The following is a 19220-nucleotide window of genomic DNA, read 5'->3' as shown; positions in this document are numbered from 1 at the left end:
CACAATTACATTTCCTTGTTATAATTCCCCACTAGTCTCCCCATCCCAGCTTCACTCCTTCCCATCCTTCAAACACATTCAGATGATAATTTCCAAGAACAACTTAGGGCATTCAGAATTCATATTGAACTCATTTTCTTAGAATTTAATATATTCCAGGTATTGTGCTAGGTAGAGGGGAATCAACAATGAACAAGACAGACATGATCCTTACCATAACAGAGTTTATAGTCTAGAGGGGATATCACCCTATCCTGCCTCCAGAAAGGGGACTTAATCCTTTGTAGAAGAATATGAAGGCCAAGCTTAGGCCCGAAGTATGAATAGGATATGAAGGAAAGATTTGGGGTAGGGTGGAGTAGAGTAGGTAGACACAAACAGAAAAGATTTCAAAAGCTTAGAGGAGATAAACAGCGTGAATATCACTTTCCAGGAAGTGAGGGCAGTTCAGTTTGCTGGGATTGTGGAATTTTCATAAAGAAATGGTGAGGTTTGAAGTAGGATGGGTAGCAAAGGCAAGACCACGCAGGGTGGCAAAGGCCATACCAAGCAAATTGGACTTTTGGGACTTTATCCTGAGAGCAACAGGGAACCATTAAAAGGCAACTAGTGGAGTGATATGAACAAATGGAATTTAAACTCCTCTCTATCCTCTAACAAACCCAAGCCTGATCTTCCCTCACCTCTGGCAACCCAGTCTTACCTACCTCCTCCCTGAAGCCTTTCTGCTGCCCTAACCTGCAGGCCTCTCTCCCCTTCATCCCCGGGGATCCCAGCCTCCTTTATCTTTTTCTGCCTGTGTTCTGTCTCTCCCATTGAACTGAACTCCCAGAGGACAGGGACAACTTCTCAAACATCTCTAGGACATCCCACACCTGATTAGCACTGACTGAAATTGGTCTTCACTGAGGCAAGAAAATGATGAATACAACCTAGCACAACCCAACCTTTTCTCACACCCCACACGCCAATACTGAACTAAAACAAACCTTCCCTCCATGGGGCAGTGCTGATGTGTACGGGGCCAGTTGACCCAGTTTTTTCTGCTTTCTGTCTGCTGTCACCTCTCCTTGCTTTCAGTGTAACTAGTCTCTAATGTCTCCCTAATGGGCTAGAGAAACCCATACCCAAGCTTGTTCAAACTGCAAGTTGCTAGAAAAGACAAATCGAATCTGTAATGACAGAAAGCAGATCTGTGGTTACTTAGGCAGGCCAGGGGTGGGGTACAGGAGGTGGGATGAAGCACAGGGAACTTCTTGGGATAGAGAAAGTATCCTATATCTTGAGTGTGGTGGTGGCTTATACGTGTGTAAATTTGTTAAAATTTGTCAACACGTACAACTAAAATGGTACATTCTATTATATGTAAACCAAACCTCAATGTTTATTTTAAAAGCAAACTGCTGGGGCGCGGGGGCTCACCCCTGTAATCCCAGCATTTTGGGAGGCCTAGGCCTGTGGATCACCTGAGGTCGGGGGTCCGAGACCAGCCTGACCAATATGGTGAAACCCCGTCTCTACTAAAAATACAAAAATTGGCTGGGTGTGGTGGCCCACACCTGTAATACCAGCACTTTGGGAGGCCGAGGCAGGCAGATCACGAGGTCAGGAGATGGAGACCATCGTGGCTAACACAGTGAAACCCTGTCTCTACCAAAAATACAAAAAAATTAGCTGGGCGTGGTGGCAGGCGCCTATAGTCCCAGCTACCTGGGAGGCTGAGGCAGGAGAATGATGTGAACCCAGGAGGCGGAGCTTGCAGTGGGCCAAGATCACACCACTGCACTCCAGCCTGGGCGACAGAGCAAGACTCCATCTCAAAAAAATAATAATAATTAAAAAAAAAAATTAGCCAGGCATGGTGGTGTGTGCCTGTAACCCCAGCTACTTGGGAGGCTGAGGCAGGTCCCTTGAATCAGGGAGGTGGAGGTTGCAGTGAGCCGAGATTGCGCCACTGCACTCCACCCTGGGTGACAAGACCGAAACTCCGTCTCAAAAATAAAAAATACAAAAATAAAAAATAAATAAAAGCAAACTGCCTGTAAATATAGGGTTAGGAGGCTCAAACACAGTACATGAACTTCAACGTAAAGCCCAACCCCAACATAAAATTAGGGCATGTTCATATGGGACTAGCAGCTTCCCCAAGGCTGCAGAGACCTAAGAAAGTCAGGTCCATCTGCTACAGAAGCCCAGGTAAAAGAGGCAGAGGAGCAAAGGCTAACATGGAGGTGGCCAGACCAAAATATGCAAAGTCATAAGTAGCATGGAGATTGGCTCTCTAAACCTCAATATACCTAGACTTGAGTGGGGTAAATCTGGAATAAATAAATAGAAGTCCTGCTTTCCAGAGCTAGAAACTGCACATTAGCCTGAGTGGTAATTCATAAACGGTTTGGAAAAAGTTCCTGAAGGACTGAGTTGCTTCACCACAGAAGACTCCTTGGGAAACTGGGACTGCCTTGCCTTCCGTGGTGATGCTGAGGAAGAAAGCAGAACTCTGCTCAGTGGGTTAAGTGGGGGATGACTCGGGTTTCCTGTGAGAAGGGATGACATCTGTCCAGGTGGTAATAAGAGCATAATGTTCACATAGCTGAATGAACCATAGGAGTGGACCAGGGGCTCGCAGGGAAGAGAGACATGAGGCTCTAGAAATAGTTAGGGTGGAGTGTTTGGGTTGTGCACTGTGGGGGTGGGGACGGGGATGAGAAAATGGCCTCTCTCCTCTTCCTCTTTGCCTGCCCTCTCTCTCCTCATAAATCTCCCAGCACAGAAAATAAAATCACACTCCTGCACATAGCCTGTCCTGTATTCTGTTTAGTTCTCTTGCACACCCTCTGTGGGCTCCCAAACAGCAAGGCCTGTGTTTCCACCTAGCCTGGAGCTAGGCACACAGCAAAGGGTTGGATAAAGAATGCCTTTGAGGCTGGGTGCAGTGGCTCACGCCTGTAATCCCAGCACTTCGGAAGGTCAAGGTAGGAGGATCGCTTGAGCTCAGGAGTTAGAGGCGGGCCTGGGCAAATGCGGAAAGCCCGTCTCTACCAAAAATACAAAATTTAGCCGGGCGTGGTTGCCTATGACTTTGGTTCCAGCTACTCGGCAGGCTGAAGTGGGAGAATCGCTTGCACCCAGGAGGCAGAGGTTACAGAGAGCTGAGATGGCGCCACTGCACTCTAGCCTGGGCTACAGGGCGAGCCTCTGTCTCAAAAAAAAAGAAAAAAGAAAAAGAAAAATTCCTTTGGGACAAGAATGTGAGGACAAGGAGGAAGGGACTCGTGGGAATGGGGATGGGGCAGTTAAGGAGAATAGACTGGTCAGAATGAGTCCATGGGGTAAAGTGAAGTGAAGAGATGGGAATGGTGGATAAAAGGAGAGAGGTAAGAAACGGTGGGTTGGGGTAGTATGGGAGAGGAGGCCGGGATTAGTGGGAAAGAGCAGGACAGAGTCAGAGGTCAGTGGGAGCACTTGCCAGAGGTCACGGGGGTGAGAAGGCTGGGGTCAACAGAGAAAAGATCAAGGATCAGTAGGAGAGGTATGATTAGTGGTCACTGGCGACGACGAAAGTCAGAGGTCATCAGAAGGAAGGTGTGCGTGCGTTACCTGCTTACGAGGCTGTTTATGGGGAGCCTTCGCAGAAGCAGGAAGCATCTCAACCCCTGGAGAGCCTACAAAACGCTCCCTCGTCTGAAGACAAAAAGTTTGTCCGTCTCCTTGACCACACACAAGAAATCTGGACTCTCTTCCACTTCAATTACCAGTCGCAACGGTTCTTTAGGGACAGCCGTTGTTGTGGGTCCCCGTGCCCTTGCAGGATAGAATCCAACTCCCTGACGCGGTTACCCAGCAACCGACCAGCAGCCAAGGCGCAGGCGCTTCTGGCGCGCCCAGCCGGCCCGGGAAGGAGGCGGAGTTGGGCGCGCGGCTAGCGAGTCTCCACTAAGCCCCGCCCCCTCAGGAATCACAGCCGGGCTCCCGCGCGTTCGGAACTCTCGCATGTGGGTGGGGCTGGGGTCCCCAGACACCGCCTCCTCATGAATAATGCAAGCTCCGGGCGGTGTCCCGGACCCGGAAGTGGAGTTGCCGAGTCACCGCAGTGGCTGAGCTACTGACAGGAGGCGGCGGCGGAGTAGGAGGCGAGGCAAGACCTGCGGCTCGGCCCGGCCACAGCCGCGGTAGTGCTAGGCAAGCCCACGGAGTCACGCCGGCCTCAGCCAGTCTGCGAACCTCTCGCCCCCGCCCACCCCTGCATCCGCCCGGCCCCTGCCCGCCCGACTGGTCCGGGGAGGCCTAGTCTGCACCACCCGCCGGGCTCCTGGGGCCGCCGCCCCGCGCGGTCCCGTCGGTGTCCCCGGCCGCGCCCGGCCCCTGGCCCGCTCGCCCGCCGGCACCATGATGGAGGAGATCGACCGGTTCCAGGTGCCCACCGCGCACTCGGAGATGCAGCCGCTGGTGAGGGGGCGGGCGGCGGGCAGGCCAAGGCCGGGAGGGGGAGTCGCTTGAGGGGGAGGGAGGGAATCAGGCCGGGGGGATCGTGCGGAGGGGCGCCATCGGATGGGGCAAAGAGATCCCTGAAAACGTATTGCCGGAGGACGGGGACTTGCAGGACAAGAAAACCGTGGGAGAATATGCTGGATGAGAGCAAAGGGACCTGTAAGGGCGGAGGGCACCGTCGGTGGAAGCAGAGCACCGTCGGATGGAACGGAGGGGGCACAAAGGTGCACACCGCTAGCGGAGGCCCATAGCGGGGACTGGCGAGGGAACTGCCATGAGGCAACGCCGGCGGCAGGCCCAGGGGGCTGGGATGGGCGGTGGGGAGGCGTTTAGCCCTAGAGGCCTGTGATGCTTAGGGCGGGGGAGCCGTCAGGCTAAGAGAGATTGGGAATCAGCTTTTAGAAGAGGAGGGGCCTGCCCGCCTGTCCGCTGGATATACGGACAGGAACGCTGGGCCGGGGCGAGGGACCCAGTGGGGGAAGGTGGTTGGTGCAGAACCTGGGAATTCCGTTCTCCGGTGGGGAGCGCAGGCAGACCAGGCTGCGGGCATCTAAACCGGGAAGGAGAGTGCGCGGCGACCAGATGGGGAATCGCGATGCAGATGAGAGTGCTCGGGAACCGACGGGAGAGGAAGTGGGGTCGCACTGGAGCTGCCTGTGCCCACTGGTTGGGAAGAGCCCCCATCATCTTAGGCCTACGTGCCTGAAGTCCTTGCTGGGCGCGGATCCTGCCGCCTGTCCGCGGTCCCGGAGTCAGGGAGGAATGATGTCATCGCTGCTGGCGCGGAGGGAATGGAAGGGGGAGGGCAACTCGGGTGCACCGAGGCTAGGCCTAAGGGAGACCATGCTTGCTGGCCACCGCCCAGGGGGCTACCTGGCCTCGCTTGTCTGTCAGGCAACCGGGTGGGAGACGTGGAGGCCTAGCCAGCTCGTATAGTGAGGGGGGAAGAGAGCGAATGTCTAGGCTATGTTCGCTTTATCCCCCTGGAGCCTGAGCTGGAATTGGAAGGAGGCAAGGTGGGCTACAAACCCGAAAGTGTGGATGCCCCATTTCTCTGAGCCATGCTGGCTGGAGCAGAGCTGAGCTCTCCAAATTCTGAAGTTCTGCTTCTGTGTTAGGCAGGGTGGCCAGAAACAGGTCTACCCTTGGACCTATAACCCCCCTGGCTGACAGATGTGCTTTGTAGCTTCCTGGGCGAGTAACCTACCCATTACAGCAGCCAAGATGGGCCTTGGCAGGGACCCATCACCACCTTTTTGTCACACCTTTTGGGGGATGGTAGAGAGAATCATTAGTGGCCACTTAGCAGGAGACAAAAGGCTTTTTCCCCCTTTCATGACTACTTAGACAGTTCTAAGAGCCAAAACAAAGAAGTTTTACAGAAGCATACAATATTAAACCGGAGAGAGGTGTTACAGGACTTTTTCCTAGCCTCATGCCATCATTGGATTATTTGGGAGCCAGAAAATCCTGGAGAGAAGTCCATCCCATGAACTTAAAGAAGGACTTTGGGCTGGCTGAAGATAATTTTCCTTTCTGAGTTCTCTTTCTAGCTAACCTGGCTTGTCAAACTAGATTGCCCTTCCAGTTCTAAGCATCTAATGAAGAATCAAAATAGAGGGTGGATGAAGGAAGAGGAGGTTCAAGTGTGTCAGGAAAAGGAAGCAATGAGTTGTTTCTTGTCTCCCATCTGGGGTTCCCAAAAAGGGAGGAAATAGCTGTTCAAAGAAAGGGGAGAAGAAAGAGCCACCAGGCTCTCTCAGTTGTCCTTGGTGCTTCTGTTATTGCCTGAAATTCTGAACAGTGGTTTGGCTGGGTAGAGAACTCTTGAGCTGCTTCCGGTCTGTGTGGCCCTGGAGTTGGAGAAGTATCTGTGGCAAGGAGGCACTTAGAAAAGCTCTGACTGCCTTCAGACCCTTTTAACTGCTAAAGTCACCCTTGTCTGCAAGAGAATACTTTTTTTTTTTTTTTGAGACAGGGTCCCTCTCTGTCAACCAGGCTAGAGTGCAGTGGCACGATCTTGGCCCACTGCAACCTCCACCTCCTGGATTCAAGCGATTCTCCTACCTCAGCCTCCCAAGTAGCTGGGATTATAGGCCCCTGCCACCACGCATGGCTAATTTTTGTATTTTTAGTCGAGACAGGGTTTCGCCATGTTGGCCAGGCTGGTCTTGAACGCCTGACCTCAAGTGGTCTGCCCGCCTCGGCCTCCCAAAATGCTAGGATTACAAGAGTGAGCTGCTATGCCTGGCCTGAGAATACTTTATTGAGGTTGAGTGAGAGCCTTATGGAAATAGCATCCCTCATTTGAGGGTCATAGACATTGCCCCGCTTCCGGACCTCTGTCCCCAGGTTGTATTCCAGAGGCACCTCAAAACCCTTTAAATACCCTGTGTATTGTTGAGACCAGCAGAATCTTGTATGATGTTTCTTCAGGAGTCTTCGTTTTGGGGCATAAAGAATTAAGATAGTCCAGCCTGGGAAACACAGTGAGACTCCATCTCTACAAAAATATTTAAAATTAGCTCAGCATGGTGCTGCATGCCTGTAGTACCAGCTACTCAGGAGGCCGAGGCAGGAGGATTACTTGAGCCCAGGAGGTTGAGGCTGCAGTGAGCCATGTGCCTACCACTACATTCCAGCTGGGCAACAGAGCAAGATTCTGTCTCAAAAAAAAAAAAAATCAAGATAGCATATCATAGAGGTAAAGGGCAAAAAAGAGGGCAAAATGGCTCTTTAAAAGTATTTGGATAGGCCATAAAAACCAGGGTCCCAGGCTCAGACTTAGCTATGACCTATTTCATTTTTTTTGCCATTTATTGAGACCTCTAGAAGTCTCTCCTCCTTCCTAGATTGTTTTTCCATTGATGAGATGAAGACAAACTATCTCTTTAAAGTTTAAACAACAGCTCCTCACTCTCCCTTCTAAAGAATACCACAGAGACCTGATATCATTGATTCAGCAATTGATTTATCAAATAATTATTGAGCATCTGCTCTGTCCCAAATATTAAACTGAGTATTAGGGATGTGGTTAGCAACACAGACACAGATGTGACCCTGCTCTTGAACCCACAGTTTGTCAAAGTTTGTTTCTCTTGCTCACTCTCTTAGTGTGATCCTCCACTGGGGGCAGAGTAGGGGCTGACTCATTAAGCCCCAAGGGAGCCAGGCAATGCTGGTGTCATCGTCATTGCCCCTTTCTGGACCAAGCTGTATGGATAAAGGCTTGTCACATGGGCGCCATCATCAAATAACTCTCCCCATCCCATAGTGATGGGAAGAATCCAGAGGCCATTGCCTACTTGGAAAGATAAACTCTAGGGGGAGCACATCTTTATTTTTTTAATTATTTAATTGAAAGAGAAACTCAGGCTTGAAAAGAAGGCCTGGGGGCGTGGCAGAACTGGGAGAGAAGGCAGCCAGCAGATCTGGGTGTTTCCAAGGTGCTAATTTAAGCATTAGATCTCAGCTAGTGGGAGGAAGAGGAGGAGATCCCTGCCCTGTTATTGCTGCTGCTGTTGTCACAGCTGCATGGAGCCTCCTGTCTCTGGTGGGAGTTTGCCTGAAAGGAGTGGCTTCCCTCCTTTCCCCATCACACCAATTATTTAATTGGCCTTGTTGCAACTCAGCAGCTGAACCAGGCCCGGTCTATCCCTGAGAGCTCCCCATGGTCTCTTCCTGTCTCCTTTTTTTTTTTCTTTTGAGACGGAGTCTCGCTCTGTTGCCCAGGCTGGAGTGCAGTAGCATGATCTTGGCTCACTGCAACCTCTGCCTCCAGGGTTCAAGTGATTCTCCTGTCTCAGCCTCCCGAATAGCTGGGACTACAGGCGCACGCCACCACGCCCAGCTAATTTTTGTATTTTTAGTAGAGACAGGGTTTCACCATGTTGGCCAGGATGGTATTGATCTCTTGACCTCATGATCTGCCCACTTTGGCCTCCCAAAGTGCTGGGATTACAGGCGTGAGCCACCGCACTCAGCCTCCTGTCTTCTTATGAAAGGAGTGAGAGCTCCTCTTAGAGACGTATCCACTGGTCTCCACTCCTGCTGTATCTATCTTTCAGACAATCCTGAGTGTTTCTGAGCACAGATTCTCCCAAAGAAACTGCCAGGGATAGGCACATTTTGTGTATCAGCTCTGTGTCTGAGCCATACACCTCACTGATCTAGAGAAGTTCCCAGCAGCCCAAGGCTCTCTGTTGATCAGTTGGGTTGAGTTTGGTATATTGTTTGTATGAGCAACAGGGATAGGCTCTCTGGCCCTATTGTCTGTCTGCTCAGCTTGTTGGTGCAGCCGCACAGTCTATGTCTTCTCTTCGGCTGCAATTGGAGAGGAAGAGATTTGTTGTAAGAACAAATGGAGCTTTTAAGCACTTAATTGTGTCAGGCAACACCCTGCCTCCTGTGCTCTCAGGGACCAAAGAGACTTAAAGAATGGCAAATGGCACCAGATAGGATCTCTGCACAGCTGAAAGAAATGTTACTCTAGCCTCACTGAAACCAGGTTATCAGTTAACTCATTTGTTTAGTTCACGAGCATCTACTCAGATCAGGTACTTTAAGGATACAGGGACAAGTAAGATCTCTCCAGTGGGTGGCCAAGAGAAGGATGGGCTCAGATGGCTATAGGAAGGTTTTTAGATATATGTCAAAAAGAGTAGAGATCAATGAAGTGTCATGAGAAAGAGTGACACCCTCCTTTGGGAGAGGGTGAGGAATGCTGAGATTCTGACTCTTTCACTACATGAGCTTGGAAAGGAGTTTCAGACTTCTACTGCTTCCTGACACTCAGGGATGGATGAGGATGGTCAGGACGGGACATTAATTCAGTGGGTAGGCCACAGCGGCTCCTGAAAGTGGCGGAGAGAACATTATAAAGATAGCAAGTAGCCACCGTGGAAAACTGACCTATATATATATTCTATGTTCTGGGCACCTTAAGTTGCCTCCTTGTGGTCAGATGACTTTTCAGTTTAAGGTTGGATTCTCCTAGTGGGTCCATGTGGCTCATGACCCAGCAGTATTTCTCAGGCTCCTGGGCAGAGGCACCCTTCTTTCCTGCCCTATATTACAAACTGAGGATCAGGTTTGTTCAAGACTGCAGCTCCTTACTACTCATCTCATCAAACAAACACCAAGTAAGAACCTATTCTCTGTTAGATGTTGTTCTGGGCTCAATAGCACAGAATTTTGCTCCAGGGAGATGCACAGTCTAGAACTCAGATTGAGGCACTATAGAATAGTGAGCACTGCAAGAGAAGAACCAGGCCCAGGAGCACCAAATGAAAGCAGGAAGGGTTCTCATCTAGTGGTCAGGGAAGGCTTCACAGAGGCCCTAGGAACTGGCCATAGGAAGAGTACTAGAAGCTTGGCAAACTGACAAAATGAGGCCAAGCAAAGAAAGGGCATGGAAGAAGAAACAAAAGAGTGCATTCGGAATGAATGAAGAGTTATAATTAAAGGAATAACATGATCAAATCTGAGTTTAGGTTAGTGGTGGATGAGAGATTGGAGAAGATGAGATTGGAAGTTGGAAAACGAATACAGACGTGGGTGTAATAATTCTGCTAGGAGATAATGAAGGCCTGCAGAAGCAGAGAAACACAATGGGACAGATACACAGGTACTAATAAGGTGGAATAGGCAGGATATGATATCTGTTGGGAGGTGGAATGGAGAGGTAGAGAGTTAAGGATGACTCTCAAGTTTGTGGCATGGACACCTGGATGGAGGAAGAGACCATCATCACCTTGGGAAACTCAGGAGCCCATGTACCTTTTGGTCTCAGGGACTTCTTACAACAGAAAAGGCTGCTGTTTTCCTTTGCTCTACTGCTGAAGCTACATTCTTGGGGTTATGAGGAACCCAGAAGTCCTAGAAAACCAAAGGTCAGAGTGGCACTCGGCCCCCCTCTGCCTCAAAAGGGCTGCTGAGAAACACACTCATCTGCCAGTGAATACTTCTCCCCTGCAGCCTGCTTTGATGAATTCAAGAGAATTGGTGGTAGCAGCAAGGAGCCATAGTGGGTTTTGTTGTTATTTTCTTTCCAGTAGCACTTTGATGAAGAAAAAATAAAATCCTTTCTTGTCTGAGTGCTTTATGTTGCAGTTTCTGGCTTTGCCTTTTACCATCATTCTAGTCAAATCTATGGGTTTTTTTCTGACTGATGGAGCTGGGCTCTTTCACTGATTCCTTCTGGAATGGATATATGTATTACTACATCACTGCAAGATGTCAAAATGCAAAAGGACACGTACTTTCCTTTTCTGAGACCAGCCTGAAAAGCTGCAGTTGGGTGGAAGCAGAGCCCAAGCGTTTCTTCCAGGCAAGGTGTACCAAAGGAGCAGGATTCTGGCGTGAGATCACTCAGAGGTCACTTGGCTTCTCAGAGGTCCCAGTGTGGCCTCTGTGGGTAGGTGCTTCTGTGGTAGCTGGGGTTCAGGCTGAGTCATTCCCAGCCCCAGCTGCCTGCTGCCCTTGACTGCCTATATAGCCCAGAGTGAGCAGAAATGGAAAACAGTCTTCTTCATTCAAACCTGATTAGTCTCAGGGACCCTCTCAACTCCTTAAAAAGGCAGGTGGAGCCTCGTGTCTGGAAAGGGAACATGGGAAATTTAGCTTCTTGGGCTTAGCTGCTTCATGTCTTCCTAGAGACCTGGGAGAACTGGTTCAGGGAGCTCCAGAGCGTGTGGGAAGGGGAGAACTGGGCTGAGGCAGATAACCAGAGGTGCTGGTTGAAGGAAACAAGAGGTGTGGCTCAGCAGGGTCCCAAGTCATTGTTTCTTAAGGAGGCTCTGATGGGAATCTGGCTTTCTGGGCAGGAGAAAGGAAGGAAGGAAGGAGGGGAACCAGCTCTGGATTTGAGTCTGCTCTGGAGTTTAGAGATTGGCACATGATCCACAGACCTCACTGTGGGACAGCCAAATCAACTTCTGGCTGCAGGGAGGGACTCTGGAGTAGGGAAGTCATCTAGGAAAGAGGCCTGTAGCGTCTGGCCTGGGAGAGAGGGTAGACACACGCCCGCAGGAGTTTCTTCCTAGGCTTTACATTCTTAGGAGAGAGTTCAAGCAAATCTGTACTTGTATTTGTTGTTATTATTGTTATTCAGAGATAGCAAATTGAGGATCAGATGGTTTGGTTATTGAAGGTCAATTTTAAGTTTCTATGATGGTGGTGAGGTATGTGAGTGTGCGTGCAAGAGGGGACATAGAGCTATGAATGGTGTTTTCTGAATGACCGTTCCAGCCCTGAGTCTAAACATATGACAAGAGGCCACACCCAGGCAGAAACAAGACCAGTGATTGTGGCTCCTTGCCTGGTTTTTTCTGATTTGGCCATCAGATTCTTGGCTGTTATAAGCAGAGTACATCCCATCTATCGAGAACAATACCTGAAGGAGTATTTTAAGATTTATTGAATTGGCCGGGCGCGGTGGCTCAAGCCTGCAATCCCAGCACTTTGGAAGGCGGAGGCGGGTGGATAACCAGGTCGGGAGTTCAAGAACAGTCTGGCCAAGATGGTGAAATCCCGTCCTTACTAAAAATACAAAAATTAGCCGGGCATGGTGGTGGGCACCTGTAATCCCAGCTACTCGGGAGGCTGAGGCAGAAAATTGCTTGAACCCAGGAGGCGGAGGTTGCAGTGAGCTGAGATTGTGCCACTGCACTCTAGCCTGGGTGACAGAGCAAGACTCCGTCTCAAAAAAAAAAAAGATTTATTGAATTAACTACATGCAAACTGTGGAGTGAGAACCACATATATTTCACTACGTAGTTAAACATAATTATGTACAAGGTATAAATTATAGTTCCCCCCACTTTTTTTTTTTTTTTTTTTTTTTTTTGAGACAGGGTCTCTGGCACTGAGGCTGGAGTGCAGTGGCTTAATCTTGGCTCACTGCAACCTCTGCCTCCCAGGCTCAAGCGATCCTCCCGCCTCAGCCTCCTGAGTAGCTGGGATTACATTCACGCACCACCATGCCCAGCTAATTTTTTGTATTTTTTGTAGAGAAGGGGTTTTGCCATGTTGCCTAGACTGGTCTCAAACTCCTGAGCTCAAGCGATCTATTCACCTTGGCCTCCCAAAGTGCTGAGATTACAGGTGTAAGCCACCATGCCCGACCTAGTTCCCATATTAATTTCCCTTTTTATCCTTATGAAGGAATTGGTGAAGCCCTTGGCCACGCACCATGCAGGGTTTAGACCAGCATTTCCTATAGTATTCTATTAGGAATATTGATCCTTTGGGATGCTTCATGGCGGAAAAAGGCTCCGTAGAAAAATTTCTTTGGGAAAGACTATATGCTCTATCCCATCACAATGCCCACTGATATTTTAAAGGCTCTGAGATGTCCTGCATTAAAGGAACCTTTTCAACTTTGTTTAATTCAACGTTTCCCAAGCTTATTTAACTATAGAACCTTTTTTCATGTTACATCTGTTAACATCTTACAGAACCAATGTGTTTCATGGAAAATACTCTTTGGAAAACTTTAGCTTAGAAATTAGTATCTGTGCTGATCCAGTCTAGATTTATAGTCTTCCTAGTTCTTTTAAATGTCTTTTATAACCCACACCATTTTGCCCTATGCTAGTGTCTAATGGGATGTTGCTGATTTGTTTCAGGGTCTGAACTTGCTGCTATCAGTAGGAAGCTCTTGGTGAACTTTGGTTAGGTGCACAGGCAAATACCAAGTGCCTTGTTTTTCTCATAATATTTCTAAGGGAGTTTTATTTCCCTTATGTCCCTCTACCAAATGCTGGTTTGATGCTTATTTTTTTGGACAGATTTATTGAGATATAATTTATATATTGTATACATTAGCCATTTAGTACTTTACTTTTTTTTTTTTTTGAGACACAGTTTCACTCTGTTTCCTACAGCCTTGACCTTCCCAAGCTCAGGTGATCCTCCCACCTCAGCCTCCCAAGTAACAAGGACTACAGGTGTGCACCACCATGCCCAGCTAATTTTTGTTTTTTTTTCTGGTAGAGATGGGGTTTCGCCATGTTGCCCAGGTTGGTCTCAAATTCCTAGGCTCAAGAGATCCACCTGCCATGTCCTCCCAAAGTGCTAAGATTACAGGTGTGAGCCACTGCACCCAGCTAGTACTTTACTTTTAAACCAGTGTGGCTATCCCATGGCTGAGTTTTTTTTTTTTTTTTCAATAGTTTTTGGGCAACAGGTGGTTTTTGGTTATGTGGATAAGTTCTTTGGTGGTAATTTCTGAGATTTTGGTGCACCTGTCACCCAAGCAGTGTACAATGTACCCATCATGTAGTCTTTTATCCCTCATCCTTCTCCCACCCTTCCCCCATGAGTCCCCAGAGTCCATTATATCATTCTTAGGCCTTTGTGTCCTCATAGCTTAGCTCCCACCATGGCCTAGTTCTATTTCTCATTTTTACCTTGGGCTGTGCTCTGTGCTTTTATGTTCTGCCAAGCAGTAGAGAAGATAAAGATAATCCAAATCTTTCATCAGGAAGAATCCCATCTGAATTGAGATTTAAGGTGAAAAGTGGATTCCCCGATTAGGAGATGTTTCAGTACTTCCTCTGCAGTATCAATAAATGTTCCCACTGTTCACAACAGCTCAAGAGACATTCCTGCATGATTATTTTATACCCTCCTACTCCACAGGCTACATAAAGCACGGATGATAAACAAGCATTACCCTTCATGCCAGTGCCCCTTGATCAGTAGTTGCTGCCTGGAGCATTGTGTTAAGATGGATGCTAAGGCGGAATCCTGGTTCCATACGAAAGACTGACATGGTTTAGTTGATTTTCCGTGTCTGCTATGGTCTTCAGCAAGGGGAACAACAGTTCTAGTATTCTGCTTGCCATCCCAGCGGCCCTGAATCATCATAGTTATCTTGGGCAAAGAACACAGGAAAGGGGAACTCTTGGGGATGTTAGCCAGCCAAGCAATCTGTTTCACTGAGGGGCTAAAGTCTTACGATATGGCTCCTTAAGAAATGAATAAAGGGGCCAGGTGCAGTGGCTCATGCCTGTAATCCCAGTGCTTAGAGAGGCCAAGGCGGGAGGATTGCTTAAGGCCATGAATTCGAGACCAGCCTGGGCAACATAGTGAGACCCTGTCTCTACAAAAAATTAAAAAGTAGCCAGGCATGATGACGCATGCCTGTAGTCCTAGCCATTAGGGAGGCTGAGGTGGGAGGATGGCTTGAGCCCAGGAGTTCGAGGCTGCAATGAGCTATAATTGCACCATTACACTCTAGCCTAGGCTACAAAGCAAGACCCTGTCTTAAAAAAAAAAAAAAAAAACATGAAGAAAACTGTTTTTTTTCTACTTGATCTTCAGCACTGGTTTCTGAAGTGTTGAATTAATATAAAGTTTAAAATCCTTTTGAAATAAATAGGCCAGGTGAGAGGGAGTAACCTTGACTCTGCTGAGCAGATAAGAGGGGGAAAGAAGCAGATTCAGGAAAAGATCTCATGAATTTCATATGAGTGGTTGGCCACACTTAATATGAAATTATAAGCCCTTGACCAAAGAAGCAAGAAGGAACAGGCTACAAGAAGAGACCCATAAGCCAGAAGTTACTGGCGAGGAAAGGCCCTATTATAGGTTATACAGCCTTAGCGCTCTTTTGTTTACCCAGGCTAAATAGGCTGCTTTTTCCCTTTACCATTTCCCGGGACACTGGCTTCCAAATTCCCAGTTATCCTAGCTGCCCTAGTGGATACTTTTACGTTTCTCACCCCTGAAACTGAACACAGAGCTGTACGTGTGATCTGCACAGCACAGATTATTGTGGGACTGCCACTACCCATAATATTGATATTGTACTTTTATTATTGTCAGTTGAGCTTCCATGATCACATTTAATAGCCATACCTATTGTTATATTGAACTCAGAACATATCTGGAACAGAGTAGCCCTTTCCCTTAGCAGTGTAAAATCAAGGCAAGAACCTGGAATCACATCTTGAGCTAGGCTTACTGCCAATACAGGTAAGAGTCCACTGAGGATAGTGAGATGATGGTTCCACATTTATTAGCAACTACACTACATGTGTGTAATGTGACTCTTATTCTCAGAAAGGTAGCTGGCTGAATTCAGCAAGACAGAATTTCAATAGGAATCTAGGGAGGCTGTGTGATTGGAGAAGGTAGGGACCTTTAAAGAGAGCTAGTGCTTGAGTGGACAGAAAGCTTAATAGAAGTCTACTATATAACAAAGCTAATGTGCTGCTGGGCTACATTAATAGAAGCATGGAATTCAGTTCCTAGGAGGTAATCATCCTACTCTGCCCTATTCTGTACTGGTCATCACCATCTGAAATCCTCCATTCTGTACTGATATCATCATTCAAGAGATTGGGTGACTAGAATAATGAAAGGAGTCAAAACCATGTCATGTGAGAATAGTTGGAAGAACTGAGCTGTTTGGCCTATGAATAAGCAGTCTCAGAGAAAGCATTTTAAGGTTTTCAAATACGTAAAGGACTGGGATTAGGAAAGAAAAGGAGGATAGTCTTCATGTTATCTGTAGCTTCACAGGGAGAACCAGAGCCATGGTGGGAATGTGAATGTGTTTTTACCTCACATTCTCTATGGTAGCAGTTCTTAAACTGGGCCAGAGGCCAGGGCACCAGGAAGACACACTGCTCTGTGCAAGTGTCCTAGTCCTTCCAAAGTAGGTGCTAGGAATAATATTCTAGCAGTAAACATGGCTGTGTTATGTGTGTGTACTATAAACTTCTCCAAGAATCCACTGTGGAACTTAGCACAAGCAGCACTTTTCTAGTTTTCTGTGAATAGGTGTTTGCTAATGTTTCCTATATATCAAGCCCTGTCACAAAAACAGCATCTTCTTCATGCATCCCTTTCTATCCTTCAGTGAGATGTGAGCTCTCCATTTACCTGTCCTGTGGCCCTAATACCTTGTCATTGTATAAAGTTTATGGGTACAGTGTCTTATCCCTATCTTTAATTCCCCCTGCCCCCCCCCCTTTTTTCTTTTTTTTTTGAGACAGAGTCTTGCTCTGTTGCCCAGGCTGGAGTGCAGTGGCACAATCTTGGCTCACTGCAGCCTCTGCCTCCCAGGTTCAAGCAATTCTTCTGCCTCAGCCTTCCAAGTAGCTGGGAGTACAGGTATGCACCACCACACCCAGCTAATTTTTGTATTTTTATTAGAGATGGTTTCACCATGTTGGCTAGGCTGGTCTTAAACTCCTGACTTCAAGTGATCTTCCTGCCTCGGACTCCCAAAGTGCTGGGATTACAGGCATGAGCCACTGCACCCAGCCTATCTTTAACTCCTTTTTAAGGTGGTGAAAAGATGTTTCCAACGCACCTGAACCGTCTCATTAAGTAGATTAGGAAAATCATTTTGCCAACTTTATAGATCTGCAAGCAGACTCCCAGAAAGGTAAACAGGCTTAGCCATTACCCAGCTGGAGGTTGGCATGGGCTAGATTAGACCCTCCTTCACAACTTGGAACCCAATTAAGTTCTTCTACATCAAGCTTGAACTTCTCCACTGGCTTTTGAGGCATCTACACTAGGCTTTTACCCCTCAAAGCTGGCCATACTTGCTACCATTCAAGCCAACTTTCTTTCTAGTAAGTCCAGCCATGTCCTTCACCTTTCATCTATTGGCACCTTGAGGCCTCCTCTCCTCTTAACAATTCTCTTCTGCCCATTTCACTCATATACATTCTTCAGAGATCAATATAAACTCCCATTCTTCAGAGAGCTTTCCCTGAATATTCTAGTGACCAATCCCTAAGCCTCTATAACCTCTAGCACATAACTTTATACAAATGATATTCTGGTTTAGGGTGTCCACTTTAATGTGCTGTGAGTCTTGTCACCCCAACTCCCCTTTGATCTCCTTGGCAGATAGCTTCTACCTCTAGAACTTACAGACTGGTGAAGAAGATACTTGCTCTTATGAAACAGAACTACAGAAGAATACAGCTGGCTCCTTTAAAGATGAGTAAGAGTGGAAAGGAGGTTGAGAAGTTATTCTAAGGAGGGGAACAGCAAAGACCTAGAGGGGGATGAGTAGGTGAGAATTAGTAGAGTAGAAGCTACATGTTGGGGAATTAAGGGAGATTCAGGGGAATACAGGGATGGGACATTCATTCATTATTCAAATAATATCTTTTGAGCATCTGCTATACGCAAGACACTGAGCCAAACATAGGAAGTAAAATGATGAATAAAGCAAACATGGTACCTACCTTCATAAGCTGGCAATCCAGTAGGAGAGACAGATACTAAACAAAGTGCACAAACACAATTACCAACTATGACAAGTGATAGAAAAGATAAGAAATGCAGTAGGAAAAGAGAGAATAATAAATTATTCTCTTACATTAGATTGTGGATGTCAGGTAAGGCTTCTATGAGAAAGTGATGTTTGAACTCAGACCACAGGATGAGAAGGATTTTGTTCTTACAAGGAGTGATGTGCTCCTGGCTCCCCAGTGGGCAGGGGTGCCTAGCTGAGTTAGCAATCTGAGTTCCTTACAAATTGGCCTTTTCCCATCTTCTCCCTTTGCAGCATTAGGTACATTTTCAGAAGTGAGGGACGTAGAATAACATAAGAAGGGCAATCCAGCCCCTCTCTCATTGGTAGCAGAGCTGATAACTGTGCTGTCAGCTTTGTTGTGGGGGCTGGAGAAGCTATTAATGGAGTTCTAAGCTTTAATATTTAATGAGGAAAAAACTTAGCTTTGCTGATGAAGAGCTCCTACCTGAGTCTTCCAACATTATATGACTTGTACACATCCTCCTGGAAATGGATAAGGTCTCTGGGGATCTTGGAGGAAAGGAAGAGTGCCAGCCTGGATGTCCTGTTCTTAGTGTATCAGGCATGGGTTTCTCCTTACCACAAAACCCAAATGTATAGGTCATTCTGTCTAGGGGCAGACTTGCCTCTGGTGGGAAAGCCAGTAGCCACATTGGCATGCAAATTGCAGCAGCTGGTGAAAGGGGCCTCCACTGGGCCTCCTATGAATGCCAAAGCTGTTCGCTGAGGATTTTAGCTTCCAGAAAGTCCTCTCTGCTCTCAGCTGACCTGCTGCATCCAGCTCTGGCCTAGAGGACTCAGTGAAAGGCCAAGTGGGGATAATGATATGAGGAAGTGGTGGTAGCTAGTGGTTTAGGGAAGGGGAGGGAGAATTATGTGGAGTCAAGGAGGGAGACCAAGTTGGGGGTTGGTATTTAATGTAGCAAACATTGGTACCAAAGGGGACCAGTCAGAACCAAGATTTGACCATCTGTTAGCCTCCCTGTGAACTTCCTGATGAAATCTCATATTTCACATCCTTCATTTGCCATGGGCTCTGATACAGCAGAGAGACAGTCACAGGAAGCTCCCACAGGAGGAACTGGTATGAGTATGCTTGAGGGGGTGGGGAAATTAGGATAAGCTAGTGGGGGGCACAGGCCTTAGGGCAGGAGCTGTGCACAGCAGTGGTAAGTAGGCTGGGCATATCCTAGCTACTACCACTTTTGTTATGACCTTTGGCCAGCCTCCTAACCTCTTTCAGGCATTTGTAAAATAAATAAGATCATGTATGTGAAAATGAGCTGCAAATTACTCTATTATAATTTCTGGTCTAAGGGTTGATAATAATGAAAGGGTTGCTGATTTCCATTTTCTGTCCATGAATCCCAAGGGAACTTTTGTGGGAGAGAGTGAGGAGATGGGTTATTCTTCTCATCACCAAATGAGAAGAGTCTTTGGC

The 19220-nt window shown here is 47.6% G+C and overlaps 2 protein-coding genes across 13 annotated transcripts in view; one reads left to right on the top strand and one right to left on the bottom strand.

Moving 5' to 3' along the window:
• The window catches only part of DNAI1 (dynein axonemal intermediate chain 1), a 60686-nt gene extending 56837 nt beyond the window's left edge, over nucleotides 1-3849 (bottom strand). For 3 of the 4 annotated variants that reach the window (XM_058445482.1, XM_058445483.1, XM_058445485.1), the window contains exon 1: nucleotides 3601-3825. In XM_058445482.1, coding sequence (XP_058301465.1) covers nucleotides 3601-3648 — 48 coding nt within the window. In that variant the 5' untranslated portion in view covers nucleotides 3649-3825. Of the gene's footprint in view, nucleotides 1-3600 lie in introns of all 4 variants that reach the window. The other variant, XM_058445484.1, reaches the window with a different exon arrangement.
• A 219-nt stretch (nucleotides 3850-4068) lies between these two features.
• Nucleotides 4069-19220, top strand: part of FAM219A (family with sequence similarity 219 member A) — a 58470-nt gene continuing 43318 nt past the window's right edge. For 5 of the 9 annotated variants that reach the window (XM_032164009.2, XM_032164005.2, XM_032164004.2 and 2 more), the window contains exon 1: nucleotides 4069-4449. In XM_032164009.2, coding sequence (XP_032019900.1) covers nucleotides 4390-4449 — 60 coding nt within the window. In that variant the 5' untranslated portion in view covers nucleotides 4069-4389. The remainder of the gene's footprint in view (nucleotides 4450-19220) is intronic. The other 4 variants (XM_058445491.1, XM_058445489.1, XM_058445490.1 and 1 more) reach the window with 2 other exon arrangements.

The sequence above is a fragment of the Hylobates moloch genome, unplaced genomic scaffold (assembly GCF_009828535.3).
Source record: "Hylobates moloch isolate HMO894 unplaced genomic scaffold, HMol_V3 SCAFFOLD_10, whole genome shotgun sequence".
NCBI lineage: Eukaryota > Metazoa > Chordata > Mammalia > Primates > Hylobatidae > Hylobates > Hylobates moloch.
The sequence above is the reverse complement of the archived record's forward strand: the minus strand, read 5'-3'. Positions and strand labels throughout refer to the sequence as shown.